This window comes from Barbatula barbatula (assembly GCF_947034865.1).
Source record: "Barbatula barbatula genome assembly, chromosome: 24".
Classification (NCBI taxonomy): Eukaryota; Metazoa; Chordata; class Actinopteri; order Cypriniformes; family Nemacheilidae; genus Barbatula; species Barbatula barbatula.
Genome location: NC_136787.1, coordinates 2,248,545 through 2,265,130, shown reverse-complemented (window position 1 = coordinate 2,265,130; position 16,586 = coordinate 2,248,545). Strand labels below are relative to the sequence as shown.

At 37.8% G+C, this 16,586-nt stretch overlaps 1 protein-coding gene across 1 annotated transcript; it reads right to left on the bottom strand.

Annotated features, from left to right (window-relative positions):
* Positions 1 to 718: 718 nt before the first annotated feature.
* Positions 719 to 15,181, bottom strand: LOC306889455 (vitellogenin receptor Yl-like). Its single transcript, XM_079448421.1, has 20 exons — positions 15,058 to 15,181; positions 14,034 to 14,153; positions 13,188 to 13,418; positions 12,844 to 12,957; positions 11,834 to 11,953; positions 8,987 to 9,112; positions 8,703 to 8,906; positions 8,453 to 8,621; positions 8,189 to 8,357; positions 6,651 to 6,876; positions 6,184 to 6,303; positions 5,886 to 6,104; positions 3,386 to 3,706; positions 3,075 to 3,293; positions 2,823 to 2,990; positions 2,094 to 2,366; positions 1,803 to 2,018; positions 1,436 to 1,642; positions 1,086 to 1,352; positions 719 to 1,001 (listed from the first exon to the last, which is right to left on the bottom strand). The coding sequence occupies exons 1-20, from the start codon at positions 15,107 to 15,109 to the stop codon at positions 760 to 762; spliced, it is 3,783 nt and encodes a 1,260-aa protein (XP_079304547.1). The 5' UTR covers positions 15,110 to 15,181; the 3' UTR covers positions 719 to 759.
* Positions 15,182 to 16,586: the final 1,405 nt, after the last annotated feature.

The following is a 16,586-nucleotide window of genomic DNA, read 5'->3' as shown; positions in this document are numbered from 1 at the left end:
AAGTTTAACTAAGGACTTCAGGTCAATATATACACAAATTACTACAATAATTGCTGTCCATACTATGAACAATATTTTTTACTTTTAAATTTGTAGTTTTCTTTATAACCTTATACAATTTTTTTGTATTATTGAGTAAATGTTAAAGATTCTTGATGAACAAAGACAAAACGTGTAAACCTATCACAGACTTTGAGATCACAAAACAAAGCTCTGTGCGAAAAAAGCATTTGGATTTCGGTTGAGGGAACCAGCGTGGTGCTTACTTCCGGGTTAGACCACAAAAATACATTCTATCTAGTACCTCAGAGATGAAGCTCATTTAGTAAGCTTTCAAATCAGATATAAACAACTATGACGCATTAGCATCCGTTACTATATGCCGCTATACTTCGGTCGTCCACCATATTGGAACGGTGTGAGCCGGTCCGTTAACACACAAAACTACTGTGTATGATTATGAAAACATTGTTGTGTGAACAAACATTATATCTGCTACATCTACATATGATAACAGCAAATGTTATCCCATTTTTAGGGAATTTAAATCCCCGTGGTTTTCATAGCCATGGCTGCACGGTACAGTGTTGGGCATTCTAGTCAACTGTGACCTGAAATCAGTAGACAGTTTCAAGATGGTGTCTACGTGCCTGGAGCTCTTGAATGCGTCATCTAGTTTCAGATGATCTACATTTACTTGAAAAAAGGGGTCATCTCACGCAATTTAATGTTTTCCTTTATCTTTGGTATGTTACAACTTCATCCAAACATTAGGTGCTGCTCACCACAGTTGACTTCATCAGCACCATCTTGACAGTCCATGATCCCATTACAAATGAAATCTTCAGGAATACAGTGCGTGTTCCAGTCGCAGCGCATGCTGCATATCCCAGAGGTTTTCTGGCATCCAGTCTCATCTGATTTATCCAGACACTGAAAAGTTCCATCACAAACTTGATTCTTCTCAATACATCTCCCATCAGACGTACACCGAAACTGACCTGTCGTAATTGAACGAATTAAGATAATGTGATTACTATGAAGACGATGGACAAAAAGTGAATTGGAAAAACAGATATGCCAACCTGGTCGGCACTGACGTTCACAGTTTTGTTCATCTGATCCATCCTTACAGTCCATCTGTCCATCGCACACATTTCTGTACAGGACACATTCTCTGCCATCTTTACAGGGTTTAGATCCCACACGACACTTTAATGATGATGCGGCTGGTGTTCTACTGCCCTTGATGGGACAACCAACCTCATCAGAACCGTCAAGACAGTGAGAACGGCCGTCACACACCAAACTCCTCTCCACACATTTCCTCTTATCTTTACAAAGGAAATCACCTAGCAAGGGTTCAAAGATGTCAGCGATTTGCAAATTTGGGAGAAAAATACAGAATCCAAGATAGATTACAGTAAAGATTTACCAATTTTTGCACAAGTATATATGCATGAAACTTCATCAGAACCATCAGGACAATCTAGCTTCCCGTCACACAGGCGAGTCTTAGTGATGCACAATAATGTTCCTGGACACATTATAGAAGGACTCCTACAGACTGGACGGCGAGAGGCAACAAAAGTCGACACAACTTTGTTCTCCACCAAATTTAGATTTCCACTTTTAGTTTCATCTGTGACAATAAGGACGATGGAAGGGGTTACTTATTTTAATGAAACTGGTTTAAAGTAATTTCGCAACTAAGGTTACCTTAGTGCTGCAAAAAAAAGATGATTTTCAATGGGCATAAACAACAATACACATAAACCTCCATCCGCTTAAAGCTCACTCACTGCAGTTTGCTTCATCAGTGGCATCCATACAGTCCTTCTCTCCATCACAGAGGAAGCTCTCAGGGATGCAGCGTGTTTTATTATCACAGCGGTGTTTGCAGTCATGCGAACGAATGAAGCAGTCAGTTTCATCAGAGCGATCCTGACATTGAGGTGTGCCATCACACACCTGCTTTTTGTCAATACACATCCTCCCATGAGCACAATGGAACTGATCTATGAGGAAACATTTGGTGCAATGTCAAACTTACACGTACCGAGTGGCAAAGTTACAAATGTTTTCGGTTTTACCTTGTTTACACTGATGTTCACAGTCATCTTCATCAGACCCATCCTTACAGTCAACCTCTCCATCACACACATGACTGTACAGGACACACTCACGGCCGTCTTTGCATGGTTTAGATCCCACACGACACTTGAATGATGATGATGTAGTTGCTGAGGTTGTAAGAGCTGCAGTAGGACAACCAACCTCATCCGAACCATCAAGACAGTGAGAGTGACCGTCACACACCAAATTTCTCTTGACACACTTCCTCCTGTCCTCACAGAGGAATTCACCTAAAGGTAAAAATAACAACATTTTTGAAGCACAGATCCTTGTTCCTCTTTTGATAGGGCCATTAAACAATTCATCCCTATTAAAATCGCAGCCAGAATAAAAATATTATTATAAACACATTCACTTAAAGAAAAGCATGTAAATACATGTAGTCAATCAGATGCGGGTGAAGGTTGCATTTGTTATACAACTGCATTTTCTTTTAGAGTCAAATCATAAAAAATACTAAGTTCTTTCCTCCAGTGGACCTTGCATATCAAATTCGCACATGGCGTCACACAGCCCTTGAGATGTAAATCCTTGCTATATAAAGGGCCATGTATTTCTTTGTGTACATGTTTGCGTTTATAAATTCAAAATGAATATACATGTGTTCTGTAAACACAAACTTATTCTCAATTTGATAAATCGAGTTCAGCAATGAACTCACCCTACCTCCTGCCGCACCACATTACCTGGCTTCGCACACATGTCCACACAGAAAGCCTCATCAGATCCATTAGGACAATCACGCTTGCCATCACATTGCTGAGACTGACTGATACACAACGTTGAACTTGGACATAAGAACAGGGGGCTTTTGCAAGTCACCTCGGTAGGACGCACATCTTCAGCCATGTCATCTGGAAAAACGAAGTTAAACAGAACAAGGTTATACAAAAGTGGTCACAATGATAGGTAGACCTCAGATTAACTCCATTACAAACCTTGTGCGACCTCCCTGAGAGCAACAGATAAGCCAACGATATCATTTTCGACAGCAACCCCTGAGATACGAGTTCGATCTTTGCGATTCCATACTGATAGGACGTTTCTGAACAAGGCCACTACATAGGGTTCATAAGCAGCCACAATTGAGCCAGGAATAACCCACTCTTTACCTCCAGAGTATTTCCTAGTCTTTAGAAGACTTAAGACCTGCAAGACTAGAGATTTAAAAAAACACCACAGTTAGCAAAACTAAATACATTTTCAGGAGTACACTGATAGTGATTGTAGACAAAAGGTTACAACGCACAAGAGCCGGCATTCCAAAGAAAGCTGTTTGCTTTTCGGTCAAACGCAATTCTGCTGAAACCATTTTCCTCCAAGCTGAAGACGGCCTCTGGACTTCCACCCATCAAACCCAGTTTAATTCTCATGATCTGACCTCCCTCAAGCCAATAGAGCTTTCCTTTCTGCCAATCCACAAAAAGGTCAAGGATTGCAGATCTGGCTTGATATAACTGTCTGGAAATACTCTCATGAAGGGGGCCAATGGTAGAAACACCGATGGAAAGTTCATCACAGGCCAGCCAGTACAGATTCCCAGTCTTCTGATCCACACGGACAATGCAAGCTGCAAGTGAAACAGGGAATGTCAGAATATAATAGGAACAAGTACAACTAAAATGTTTGGTAAGAATCGGTTCATCACATCTTTATCGCAAGGGTTCAACTTTGCTCACGATTCTGTACTCACAATGATGATTGCACTATAATATTTCTTCCTAAAAATTATACATCTGGAAGGAAAACTTGCACAAATACATATATGTAATAATGTCAGATGCAAAAATAAATGTCTACAACGTTTCTGTAAATTTTTTTACTGTGTTTGACTGTAGCATTTTAACGGCAAAAGGGTTGCGCTGGCGGTTGTTAGTAAATCTAGCAGGTCACATGTTGACTGCTTGAACAATAAGCTTGAACATTCACTGTAAAAATTGCCATAGCTCTGACACAATGTATCACATATCGAAATACAGAAATGTATATATTGAAACAGTCTGAATACATTTTAGACACTTAAATGGTAAAATAAAATATGTAAAGGGTGGAGTGAACCATAAAACAGATTAATTTTGCGCTCTTAATTCCCAATGTTATATTATATTATATTTAGTGCATTCGCCCGATCCCTAGATCAGGCAAAAATGTAGCCTACCCAAAAAGGACCCTTCGATCATGGTGTACTTGCAATTTTTCAAATGAAATATATTAAATGTTTATTGTATTATACAAGTTTGTATAACAGAAAAAATGTAGACGGCCAAACGAGTTGTTTAAAAGTACAAAGGCATCGCTTTAGTATTAAATTAAGTTAAATACATTTGTTTCTAAGTTTAATAACCTCATGAGACCGATTAAATTGAACAAGCGTGGCCATTAGATATACCCAAATTCATTAGGGCTGGGCAATTAATTGGAATCGTTTTTTAATAATTGAATGAAAGTTGTTTGTCAATGCGTAATCGTGTTAATCATGAAATCAGTATTGGCAAAACTAATCATTTGTTAATTATGTCATTACGGAGATCATTTATAATTTACAATATAATTGTCATAATCAAGAAGCCCTATTATAGCTCATTTATAACTAATGCACCACAACAAAGATGTGATTTCATAAAGTGGAACAGTACTTGTACAATTCAATTTTATTTATATAGTGCTTTTCACAATTTGCATTGTTCCAAAGCAGCTTTACAGGGGAAAACGAAAAACTTAAAAAGGGTAAAACACCGAACATGAATAGTTTAACTTGTTATAAAAAAGACATAGTAAATAATATCTAATGTCAGCATCTCCTGGTGGTTTATGTAGCATATTCTGCATTAAGTGAATGCTTGGCTGAAAAGATGAGTCTTTAATCTAGATTTAAATTGGGCAAGTGTGTCTGGAATAGCCTTCCTGATATTATTCGAGGATCATTGTTTAGGTGCTACGTATGAGAGAGCTCGACCCTCTTTGGTGGATTTAGTTATTCCAAGTATTATCAAAAGTCCTGCGTTTTGAGATCTTAGATGATGGGTTGTAGTGTGATAGAAGCTCTGTTAGGTAGGTAGGGGCTAAACCCTTTAAGGCTTTATAAGTGATTAAAAGAACTTTAACGTCAATATATACTTAATGGGAAGCCAGTGAAGGATTGATACAATTGGGGTTATGTGATGGTATTTTCTGGACCTGGTTAGAACTCTGGCAGCTGCATTCTGAACTAACTGTAGTTTGTTTATTGATGATGCAGGACAAACACTAAGTAGCGCATTAAAGTAGTCAAGTCTTGAGGTCATAAATGCATGAATAAGCTTCTCCGCGTCAGCAACACAGAATATTTCGTAACTTGGCAACATTTCTTAGGTGGAAAAAGGCTGTTTTTGTGACATTTGAGATGTGATTTCGAAATAATTTTAATACCGTTTCCGAGGGGCAGCATGTATATGGAGAACAGCACGGGTCCCAGAACCGATCCCTGAAGTAATTCATAATTTACTTGCGTTAGATCTGAATTTGTGTACCAGTCATGACAATTTGGAAGTCCAGAAGACAACATACCCAAGAAATATCCTACAACTGCTACAATTTATCCTAATGCCTGCATTGATCGAATGCGTACTGTATACGTAATGGTGTTATCAGTTATGCCCGGACATGTTGCAGCACAAAGCAATAGACAACCTAGCAAGGAGGGGTGATATTCACATTCATAGAGCTTGTAGAGTATGCTTTGGATTATAAGTCAAATGCTTACGACATACCAGGTTTTAATGTAAGAATGTACTCCGACATGTCCTGATAAAGCCCGTTAGTCTTCACATGACCTGTCCCGTTACACCAAACCACAAATCCACGTTTCCAGTGCATGTCGAATGCCTGAATGTCCTCATCTGAAGCAAAGAGTTCAGTTTTGACGGTGGTGTTCCCCGTAAACTCCAGACTGTAAATGACTGTGGCAGTTGCATAGGCAACCTTAAAATCTAAAAATTGGAGAAAACGAGTAGTCAAAAGGCTTCCTTTGCTTGTACAAAGATGTCAAAATAAGGGGAAATAACGAACTTTCACAAGTCCCATAAGCCACAGGCAACATTCCCTCAGGACACAAACAGGTGAATCCAACAGGACTTTCCTTGGATGGCAAACACAGCTTGCAGCCAGAGTTTTTACATGGTGAAAAACCTATGTGAAAAAAATGCATACCACAGCACTTAGTTTGGTCAAGACCACATCGTGTAACTACAGAATTTTTCAGAAATTAAACATTAAGGGGCAGTTTCCCGGACAGGAATACACTAGTTTAACTAAGGCCTAGTCCTGGTTTAAGATGCTCCAAGTCGTTTTAGAATAACATGCTCTACAAAAAAAAAAAAGAGACCAAACAAACGAGTTTTAAGATTTACCAGTGCTTTAAGATTTACCAGTGCTACAAGTTGTTTCCGATCAAGACACCTCAAGCCTAGACCCAGACTAACGTAAATAAGCCATGTACAGGGAAAAAAAAACACCACTTAAGCAGCTTTATTCACCTTTAGGCTGCTGAAGTTCATGGTAGACAGTCAGGACAGGGAGTGACGCTTTTAGGAGGAACTCATATTTAGCAGAGGGTAGATTTTGAGGAGCTTGCCAGAGTCTCTTTTCATCTGCCCAGTAGAACCAGCCATTGAACACTGCCAGGCTCTGAGCAGGACTTCCTTGAAAAAAGTTCCGAAACGTGTAGCTCCCAGAACCATCCGTCCTGATACTCTCAATTGACTGAAACCGAGGGAATTAAACATAGTAAAGCAATCTTTTTAATAATCAAAGCAAAATTATAGTACTTATTTACATTTAGCAGACGCTGTTATCCAAAGAGAATTACATTGCATTCTCCTATACATTTATATAGGATAATACATTTATTAGTGACACAAGAGCAGTGTGCTGTCGAGTAGTTCTTGCGGGACTGCGATGTCATACACTGATCTGTCTGCACGACGACGCATGTTTAACAATTCCAGTTAACGCTATGTCATTGCCATAGAAACCAAATGAGATGTTGCAGAAAACGAGAGCGTGCAATGGGATATACAAAACTGATCTCGTTAATAGAACTTTGCGTAGATTTCACCCTTAAAGTGTGCGCACGTACAAAAGGAAGATTTTGTACGCCAGAAACGTTGCAAAATTCCTTTTTTAAATCCAACTCAGGGAAAGACTGTGCGTACGTGTATCTCCACCCCTTCTCCTCCCTGATATAACCAATAACCAAATACTGAATATACAACGCCTAGTTCAACTCTGCATCACCTGCATATCATTTCCATAATTTAGTTTAAGATTAATTATAATGCACTTCACACTCCTCTGTCATTTAAACGTGCAAGATCCCACAGGAAAAGGTTTAAATATTTCACTCTTATTAATGGAGTTAATCAAGTGTGTGTATAAAAGAGAAAGTTTAAAATTATTCTGCATGGATTTTTAGGCTTCACTCCTACCAGTAATAATGCGTACACATGGTCCAGTAGTGAACAGTGTGATGGTGAGACAGCGCTGAATAAATTATTAATTTATTCGAGAACTAATTTTGATACATGATTTGAGTTGGATTTTCCACTCTGTGCAAGAGCAAACACAACTGGATTTAATCTTCATGATGACGTGGATCTAACGTATGATAGTGTAAAATTAAATGTATGCAAGGTATTAATACATAATCAATCTTGTCCATTGGAGATCACCAACTAACCATCGGTGTCGCCACTACCCCTTGTCTCCAGAATGTGCGTAGCCATGGGTCAGAGTTTGCGCATATTCTCCGGTCAAGTTTGTTTCTAATAGGTCACAAGCTTTGTGTGGAAAGAGGCATTCGCACGTTAACAGCCTTGTTTATAAATGTTGCGTTTGCACAAAACAAGACCCCACAGAGTAGTAAAAATCAATCATTTATATTAGATTCCAATCAGATACGCATAAATCGGATTTTGACTGACAGTCTGAACATCAAAAGTGTTCAAGCCAATGATGACTCTTATTGCAACTACTGTGAACGTATAAACAACCAGTAAATCAACATACAACCCACCATTTTGAATTCACTGATCCAATACAACCGTCGAGCTGCCACATCCAACGCAAGACCTTTTGCTATCTGTGCAGTAACAAAAATTAGTGTTGTCCGATTCGAACCATCCATTGCCGTCCTCTCAATGGTAATCTGTTCACTCATTCCTTTATTAATCCAAAATATAAAACTGCAAATAAAAAAAAAAAAGTCAAATATAAGACTCAAAAGCTCACCCAAAAATGAAGGCCCTACTATTGACTTATAAAGCAGTGTATACTTTACCTCTCAACTGGACTGAGGACAACGTCACCTGGGTCTGTGTCTTTGGATATGACTACACCCGTAGAACTACCATCAGCGGAACCTGTGAAAATGGCTTTTTGTGTTACACTCGTCCAATAGAGCTGCCCAGTAAGCCAATCACAAGCCAGACTGCTCACACCAGATTGCCCTAATAAATGGAGGAAAAGGGGGTTTTGGTATTGCTTAATATATTTTACAGTGTCTTACAAAGTCTCCCACAATAACTAACCTGAATATAGAACCATGCTCTTGTGGTTGTAAGCCTTGTGAATGTTTCCATGGTTATCAGCCCAATAAATAAGGTTCTTTTGAATATCATAGGTCAGGGCTATTGGGTCGCTCTCAATTGAAAGAAGTGGCTCAAACACCCTAGTCTTAACATTCACTAGCCCAATAAACAGTTTCCTGAAGGTCAAAATCTTCACCGGGATCCCTAATGAAAAAATGTCATACGTTAATGGTAATTTATGGCATTTATTTTCATTTCAGATTTTACAAGCAATAAATGGCTACCTTGAGCTTCACAAGATCCATTCCCAAGAGATTTAAAACCATTCTGACACAAGCAACGAAAAGAACCTGGTGTGTTTCTACATAAGTGCATACAGGGTCCAAATGACTGGGAACATTCATCAAGATCTGGAAAAGTACACAAAATTTAACATTGCGTATTTGTTTACAACTTTTTAATTTAGTAGTAATGGCTTAACGCAAATAAGTGATTACATAGACTGTTGTGTAAAGTCGATCCTGTACAAGGCAAGCATACTATAAATATTTCCCCCAGATTTTCATAAAATTATATATTTACATTTCCCTTTTCTTAATGTGATATGGTACACAAAATAAGTAATGATATTTGCAATTTTCAAATTGATGTAGTGGAAATTAGTTAGATAAGACAATTTGGCAATCAGCCTTAAACTGGCCAACCAATGAGATTGCTCAAGCACAAAACCGTCTTGCCGAGCACAAATTGACAAGAGTAAGCAAGAGGAATTATTCTGTGAATGTCAGAAGCATAAAGTTGCACGACGCCACCTTGTGTACCGACGTATTCCTGGTCTTCATTTTGTTCAATCGAGTACTTTATTTATCGCAAATGTTTCCCACTATTTGTAAATCATGAGAAAATCGTTTACCACAGACACATACCATGTCTGGGAATCGCCTTTTAAATGCATCATAATTGAGTTAACAAAAAAACTAGATGGAAAGCCTGCAACAAGGGACTTGGGACAAGTCAAGAAGATAAACTAAGAGTTAAAACTATGATCAATTCAGTTTGATGTCTTGCATGTGTATTACTAGACAGGTGAGCAACAGGTTTCGATTCCTTTACTGACAGAAAATGTACGATCATTATAATCGATCAACAGTTCGAATGTCATTTTCTTAATTTAACCTCATGTGTCATGTATTCATTTATTTAATAAGAAGCTTCGTTTGCGTTCAGACCATCTGACTTAAAATGATAAAATGAATGTTTTACTATTATTTCTAATAAATATGAGTTATGACATTATTTTATTATATTTTATGACATAACGTTTTTTAAATGTTGCGCTTTATGACATCCATAAACATGATCTCATTCACGTCTGATTGATTACCATTAGTGGTCGAGTTGAAGACTACAGTTCACATAATTCAATGCTCCTTCACAGCTTCAAGCTTTGCAGTTGTTTTGAATGTGCGCCCTCCAGCGGCAATATTTACATATTAAGTCAATGAGTGGTTCAGTCATGTTCTTCAATCATTTTCTTTACGTGTGTGTGTGGTGTGTGTGGTGTGTGTGGTGTGTGTGGTGTGTGTGTACACACACACACACATTTAAATAAAATACATATTCCCATAACAATGAAAGATTTTAAAATCATGCAGTCCTCTTATGAAAACATTGTATTAATTTTATGATGTCATAAGACTCACTTTTTTTAATGTACTTTATGCACTTAAAATGATATCTGATGACATTATACAATTGTTTTGTAAACAGTTGTCACATTTGAGCAGCATTAAAGATAGCTTTTGTTGATGTTGACGTGGACAGGAAAACATTCTTATTTGTTAAATTAATTGATTACATGTACAGTGAGTATTTAATATAAAAGATAATCTATTAACATTAATAAAATTAATCTGGAAATCACTTAAATTTGTACTTAAAGATTTCTAAATAATTATAAATTTATCTGTTTGATTGAAAGTTTTATTGATCACTGAGATCGTTTACATTTAGTAAGCTACATTTGCCATGCGGCTAAGTGTTAACTGTTAGCTTAGCTCACTTTATCTTCCAAGTAGCTTTCCCTACACTGAGAGCATGCCCATCAAAGTGCTTTGTTCAGGTTACAGAAATTCAGCGGTGCAATGTGTTTGTCCGCAGAATTTCAGTGATGAATGTTATATAAATGGTGGATATGATGCAGGATTTGTTAAGACCGGTACAAACGATTTAAGATACAGTTCATGAACTGGGAGCTAGAGACCCCACATTTCCTTTTTGGAAATAATCGTACAGCTTCATCGGTCTTTTATAAATGTGATAAAATTAAACTTCTGAAATATGCAGTACTACAAGATTAACATGACATTGGAAGAAACTACTTTAATAGAGTACCTCAGAACTGGTATATTTTTGTTGCAACATTGATCGAGTGACTGTAGTGTAGTGTGTTTATAACCTTGCTAGCTTTTTACGTCTGCCGATTGCATTTAGGCTTCAAAAATAACAAGTACTGATACTTGATAGAGAAAACTTGTAAACATCATGAACATTTGTTAAATCCCAGATCTTTCAAAAGTCCATGGGGAAAAACTCGTAGGTTTCAGTCGTGGGAACCAGCGCTGCACTAGCTTCCGGGTTGGCCTACAAAAAAAATTGTCATCTCTGAGGTACTCGATTACGCGTCCAGTGTTTTTAGCCAGCGCTTTGGAGGCACAGTGTTTTCCTGGCAGAGACGATTTGGTGCTCTAGAATATTCATGGCAGCATTTCATTTTGAACAATATTACTACATATAAAAAAAGCAGTCACCAGCCATATTAAATTCTGGGCTGCTAGTAAAAAGTGACAGTGGCGAGCAATGAGTTTTAGCCAAACGTTGAACAGTTTAAAAAACCGGTATATATAACGATACATATAGTGCATCAAAATGAAGTGTCATCAGTTCAGCATAAGAGGACATACCACTTATAAATGCTTTACACACAATTTCAACATGGTCGGGAAATAAGGCCCATTGCTTGCCAGTTGGGCAAAATTTTAAATGCTCTCATTTGCAAGTCACTCTGCTATAAATGTAAATACAAAACATTAATTCATTTCACTGAAGACAAACAGAAAACTTGAAATTACCTTTGCAATCAAGTCCATTTGCGGAGAGGGTCATTCCACTAGGACAAGTGCACAACGCTCCCCAAGTTTGATCCACACAAGTATGACTACAGCCACCATTTGCATTTCTACAACTTTTACCTAGGAAAGATAAAAAATAGGAGGACTAAGGCCCAATAGGCATGTAAAAAATATTTAAACTGTGGCATTTTTAAATTATAAATGGTGATATCAAAAATAGCCTTTAAAAAAAAACTGCAACATATTTATCTTGGACATGACATCAGTGTGCTGTGTTGTGCATTATATGACAAAAACGACAGTAGCAATCTGTTCACACATTCACCAAACAATCGATCCTCAGAATAGGTCTCGCTTTTCGTTTTTAGACCAGCGGCTTACAGGGTTGCACAGTGTACCGGTGCTAAAGTAGCATCATAAATGCCTAGTCAAAATACCAGCTGTGCCTCTATTTTTGAAACTTTAGTATCGTAGTACTGTATTTAATGTTGCACATGCGCATTAATAGCAAAAAAGGCAGATGTAAGTGTTCAAATAACTGTTTATCTCCTAAATGAATGTGTGTTTTGAATGACTCGGCCGAGATATTGATTCAAATTCGCAATTTGAAGGAGTTGGTTAAATGATTCACTAACGCCGTAGAAAATTGACACCACCTATTATTAGTATTAGTTCTGCATTTAAAGTAAGCCTAATGTCTTACATATAAAGATTGCTGTATCAATAAAATTTCTCCCACATTTGAATTAGTTCCCACGTAAAAATGATCTAGTGTACATTACTATTTACTACAGTAAATAGACTAGCGTTTTTGAGTCTTACCATAGTAAATACTAAAGTGTACTACAGTATATGGTACCGTGACAACCCTAGCAGCTTATTGTTGCCAACAAGCATTAACTAGCACTATAAAAGGATGTAAATCATCAGTATAAACATTAAATTTACAGCAATGAATATGTTATTTAAGGTTTGCGATATGGCTCTGTATATTAATCAGGATCTTGTACCACATGTATGAGGCTCATCTTTCCTATCCGAACACTGAGCAACTCCGTCACACATATCTCTCTGGGTTAAACATCTCCCATCAGGACAGCGGATGTTCATCTTCCCGCAGGAACCTATAGTGAAACGTTTAAAACAAAAACAAGTAATATGATTCCTGGAGTATACAGATGACAGATATTAGATCATGATCATGTAAACAAAGTCTTCTATACAATCCTCCACATATTTGGTAAAACTGACAAAAACGGAAGGTGTCTTTTCAGTGAATAACAAAGTATACAGACTATGAACGACACAAGGCTAAGAAAGAACTTTTTTGGAGAAAATACCGCTTACAGCTTACCACAAGCTTCTTCATCCGAATTATCACCACAATCATTGACTTCATTGCAGAGAAAGTCTTGTGGGATGCAGATATTGTTCCTACACTTCCAGTCACTGGAAAGGCAGCCTGACCTCCAGTCACAATCCAGCTGATCTGAGCCATCAGAACACTGGGCCCTCCCGTCACAAGCCAGAGACTCCTTCACACACCCGGAACCATCTGCACACTCAAAATCTCCTGGTGGACAGGCTAGTGGGATACATTTCAATTGTGGTGTGCTATTCTTGCATTTAATTGTTTAAGACAGTGAAACAGCAAGCAAACTTAACAGAGGAGATGATGGTGAAGAGATACAGCTTAAAGAGTACATAACATCAGATCATAATTACATTTCATGCAGTGGGTAATGTTGCCGTGTTTGAAAGTAAGCAGTCTGCAAAGTTGTAAACCCGAAGGAGAATGAATCAAGTTATAGGCTTGGAAAAAAGACTTGGGAGTCGAACCTGAATCACACAAACAAGTTGTCCCTAGTCCGTTACTCAACCCCGCCGTGGCTTTACGTCACTACATTTAGTCCCCGCCTACGTTTTGCTAGGACTGCCCGCGGAAACTTCACTCTAAACACCGTAGCTTGTGAGCTTCATTCGCAGTAGACCAATCAAAACCATCTGAGCAATAAAATCAGAGTAGGTTTAGACGGATGAATCGCAGAAAGAATCATTTGAGAGTCGGTCAAGTAAGGTAAGAATAATTGCCTATTATTACAAAATAGTGTTTTTACACCCTTGTACATAAACTAGGACCTTAAAAATCTGTAGTTATGTACTCTTTAAACAATAAGAGCAAGTGATATCTGGTACATACAGCAATCCATCTCATCAGAGCCATCTTGGCAGTCACTAACACCATCACAGTGCCATCTGTGTGGTATACACACTCCATCATTACACTGCCACTGATTTCTGCTGCAGTCTCCGCACACACCTGAAATCACATGCACACGCAAATTCCACAGCATTTTAGCTGTAACTTTTACACAAGTAACTTTTTCATCATTTGCTCACCCTCGTGTCATTTCACACCTGTATAAATTACTTTGTTCTGATGAAAACAGAGAAATATATTTGAAAGAATGTTAGCACTTTTCAATTCTGTGACATCGTTGACTGCCATAGTAGGAAGAAATTGTAGTCAAACCATTTGGGTTTTTAAATTCTTCAAAATATATCACTTTCACATATATCACAAAATAAATACTTTTGTTCTACTTTGGAAGTGAATGTCACAGAACTGAAAATTGCTAAAATTCTCAGAAAATATATTTGTGTTTAACAGAACAAAGTTGTTTATAAAGGTTTGAAACAACCTGAGGGCAAGTAAATGATGAACTATCCCTTTAACACACACAGCCCCAAAATCAGATTTGTTGTCAAAGCGTGCCTTTAGGGTAAATAAGAGGAAAAGTGGAACTGCAAAAACATAAAAAGGAATATAAACGGTTTTGTTACGATTTTTGTCGATGTTTCTGCTCGAATAGTAAGTTTAATTGCGCCCTGCACAAGATTGTAATGGATTGTGAGTGTTGGCGTTTTTTCGTTCATTTTTATCTTAAAAACGCTGAAAGGGATCACACCTCAGTGCATAGAAACGCGATACTATCTTCAACCACACTTTAGGCACTACGATTGCTCCCTTTACATTTTAAATACACCGCATACAGACGGTATTTTATATACCGAATGTACCAAGCGCAAGCATTTGTAGGTACGAGATCACATTCTGCTCTGCTTAAACAGATCGTTTGGTACGTGACATCTTTTTTGATCCTTACAATAAGTTAATACAGCATTTACGACAACAATAACTGAGTACGGGGTGAAATATCTACCTGATGCCAACATAAACACTGCAATGCAGCAGATGAGAAGCCACGCGTCCATCACACCTGTACCTGTTTGGTACGCGCATGCGGGCCAATCAACTACAATCTGTTATAAAAGATTTCGCGGCGCGCGCCATCATGACGTCATATTTTCTTTTCATAACTATCGGCTGTCTTGAACCTAGTGAGATGCCTTCTTTTTTATTGAATTCAATTTTAGGTATTGAACAAACAATATTAACTTACAATTTTCAAAAGGAAGACATATTTGCAAAATACAATAAGTAACAGTGACAAATCCTCAAATCAAATATACAATCAAGAAAGAAAACAAAACAAATAAATAAAAGAAAGAAAGAAAGAAACATTTATGTAAAAGTAAGATCTTGCAAGGGGTAAAGGAGCTAAAGTACGCTACACTTAGCTCATTGAAGCTATTGGCTACTGTAGAAGCTTTTACATTTAAAAGGGTGCATGAAGCAGCAAGAGCTTTAAGTTCATTAGCAAAATGTGGAAAGGACGGGGTGGTTTTCAGAAATCTGTATTTATGAATGAAGTATTTAGCAAATTCCAAAATATTATTAACCAATATTAGTAGTATTGTGGACAATCTTTCTTAAGTACACCAAACTTAATTTGTTTGTATGCGAGGGGATTTACACATGTAATAATACATGACCGTTTACTGTACAATTGAGACCAAAACTATTTTGAGTGATTACAATAATAAAAAATATGTTCAGTGGTTTCAATATTCATTTCACAAAATTGACAAGAGTTTTCTCCGATATTTAATTTAAATTTCAGGAATTCTTTGGAAGGGTATGCACTCACCTAAAGGATTATTAGGAACACCTGTTCAATGTCTCATTCATGCAATTATCTAATCGACCAATCACATTGCAGTTGCTTCAATGCATTTAGGGGTGTGGTCCTGGTCAAGACAATCTCCTGAACTCCAAACTGAATGTCAGAATGGGAAAGAAAGGTGATTAAAGCAATTTTTAGCGTGGCATGGTTGTTTGTGCCAGCGGGTACCACTCATCTCCACTACAAATAGGAATTTGAACGAGCTCACCAAAATTGGACAGTTGAAGACTGGAAAAATGTTGCCTGGTCTGACGAGTCTCGATTTCTGTTGAGACATTCAGATGGTAGAGTCAGAATTTGGCGTAAACAGAATGAGAACATGGATGGTGGTGTAATGTTGTGGGGGATGTTTTCTTGTCACACTTTAGGCCCCTTAGTGCCAATTGGACACTGTTTAAATGCCATGGCCTACCTGAGTATTGTTTCTGACCATGTCCATCCCTTTATGACCACCATGTACCCATCCTCTGACGGCTACTTCCAGCAGGATAATGCACCATGTCACAAAGCTCAAATCATTTCAAATTGGTTTCTTGAACATGACAATGAGTTCACTGTACTAAAATGGCGGCCACAGTCACCAGATCTCAACCCAATAGAGCATCTTTGGGATGTGGTGGAACGGGAGCTTCGTGCCCTGGATGTGCATCCCACAAATCTCCATC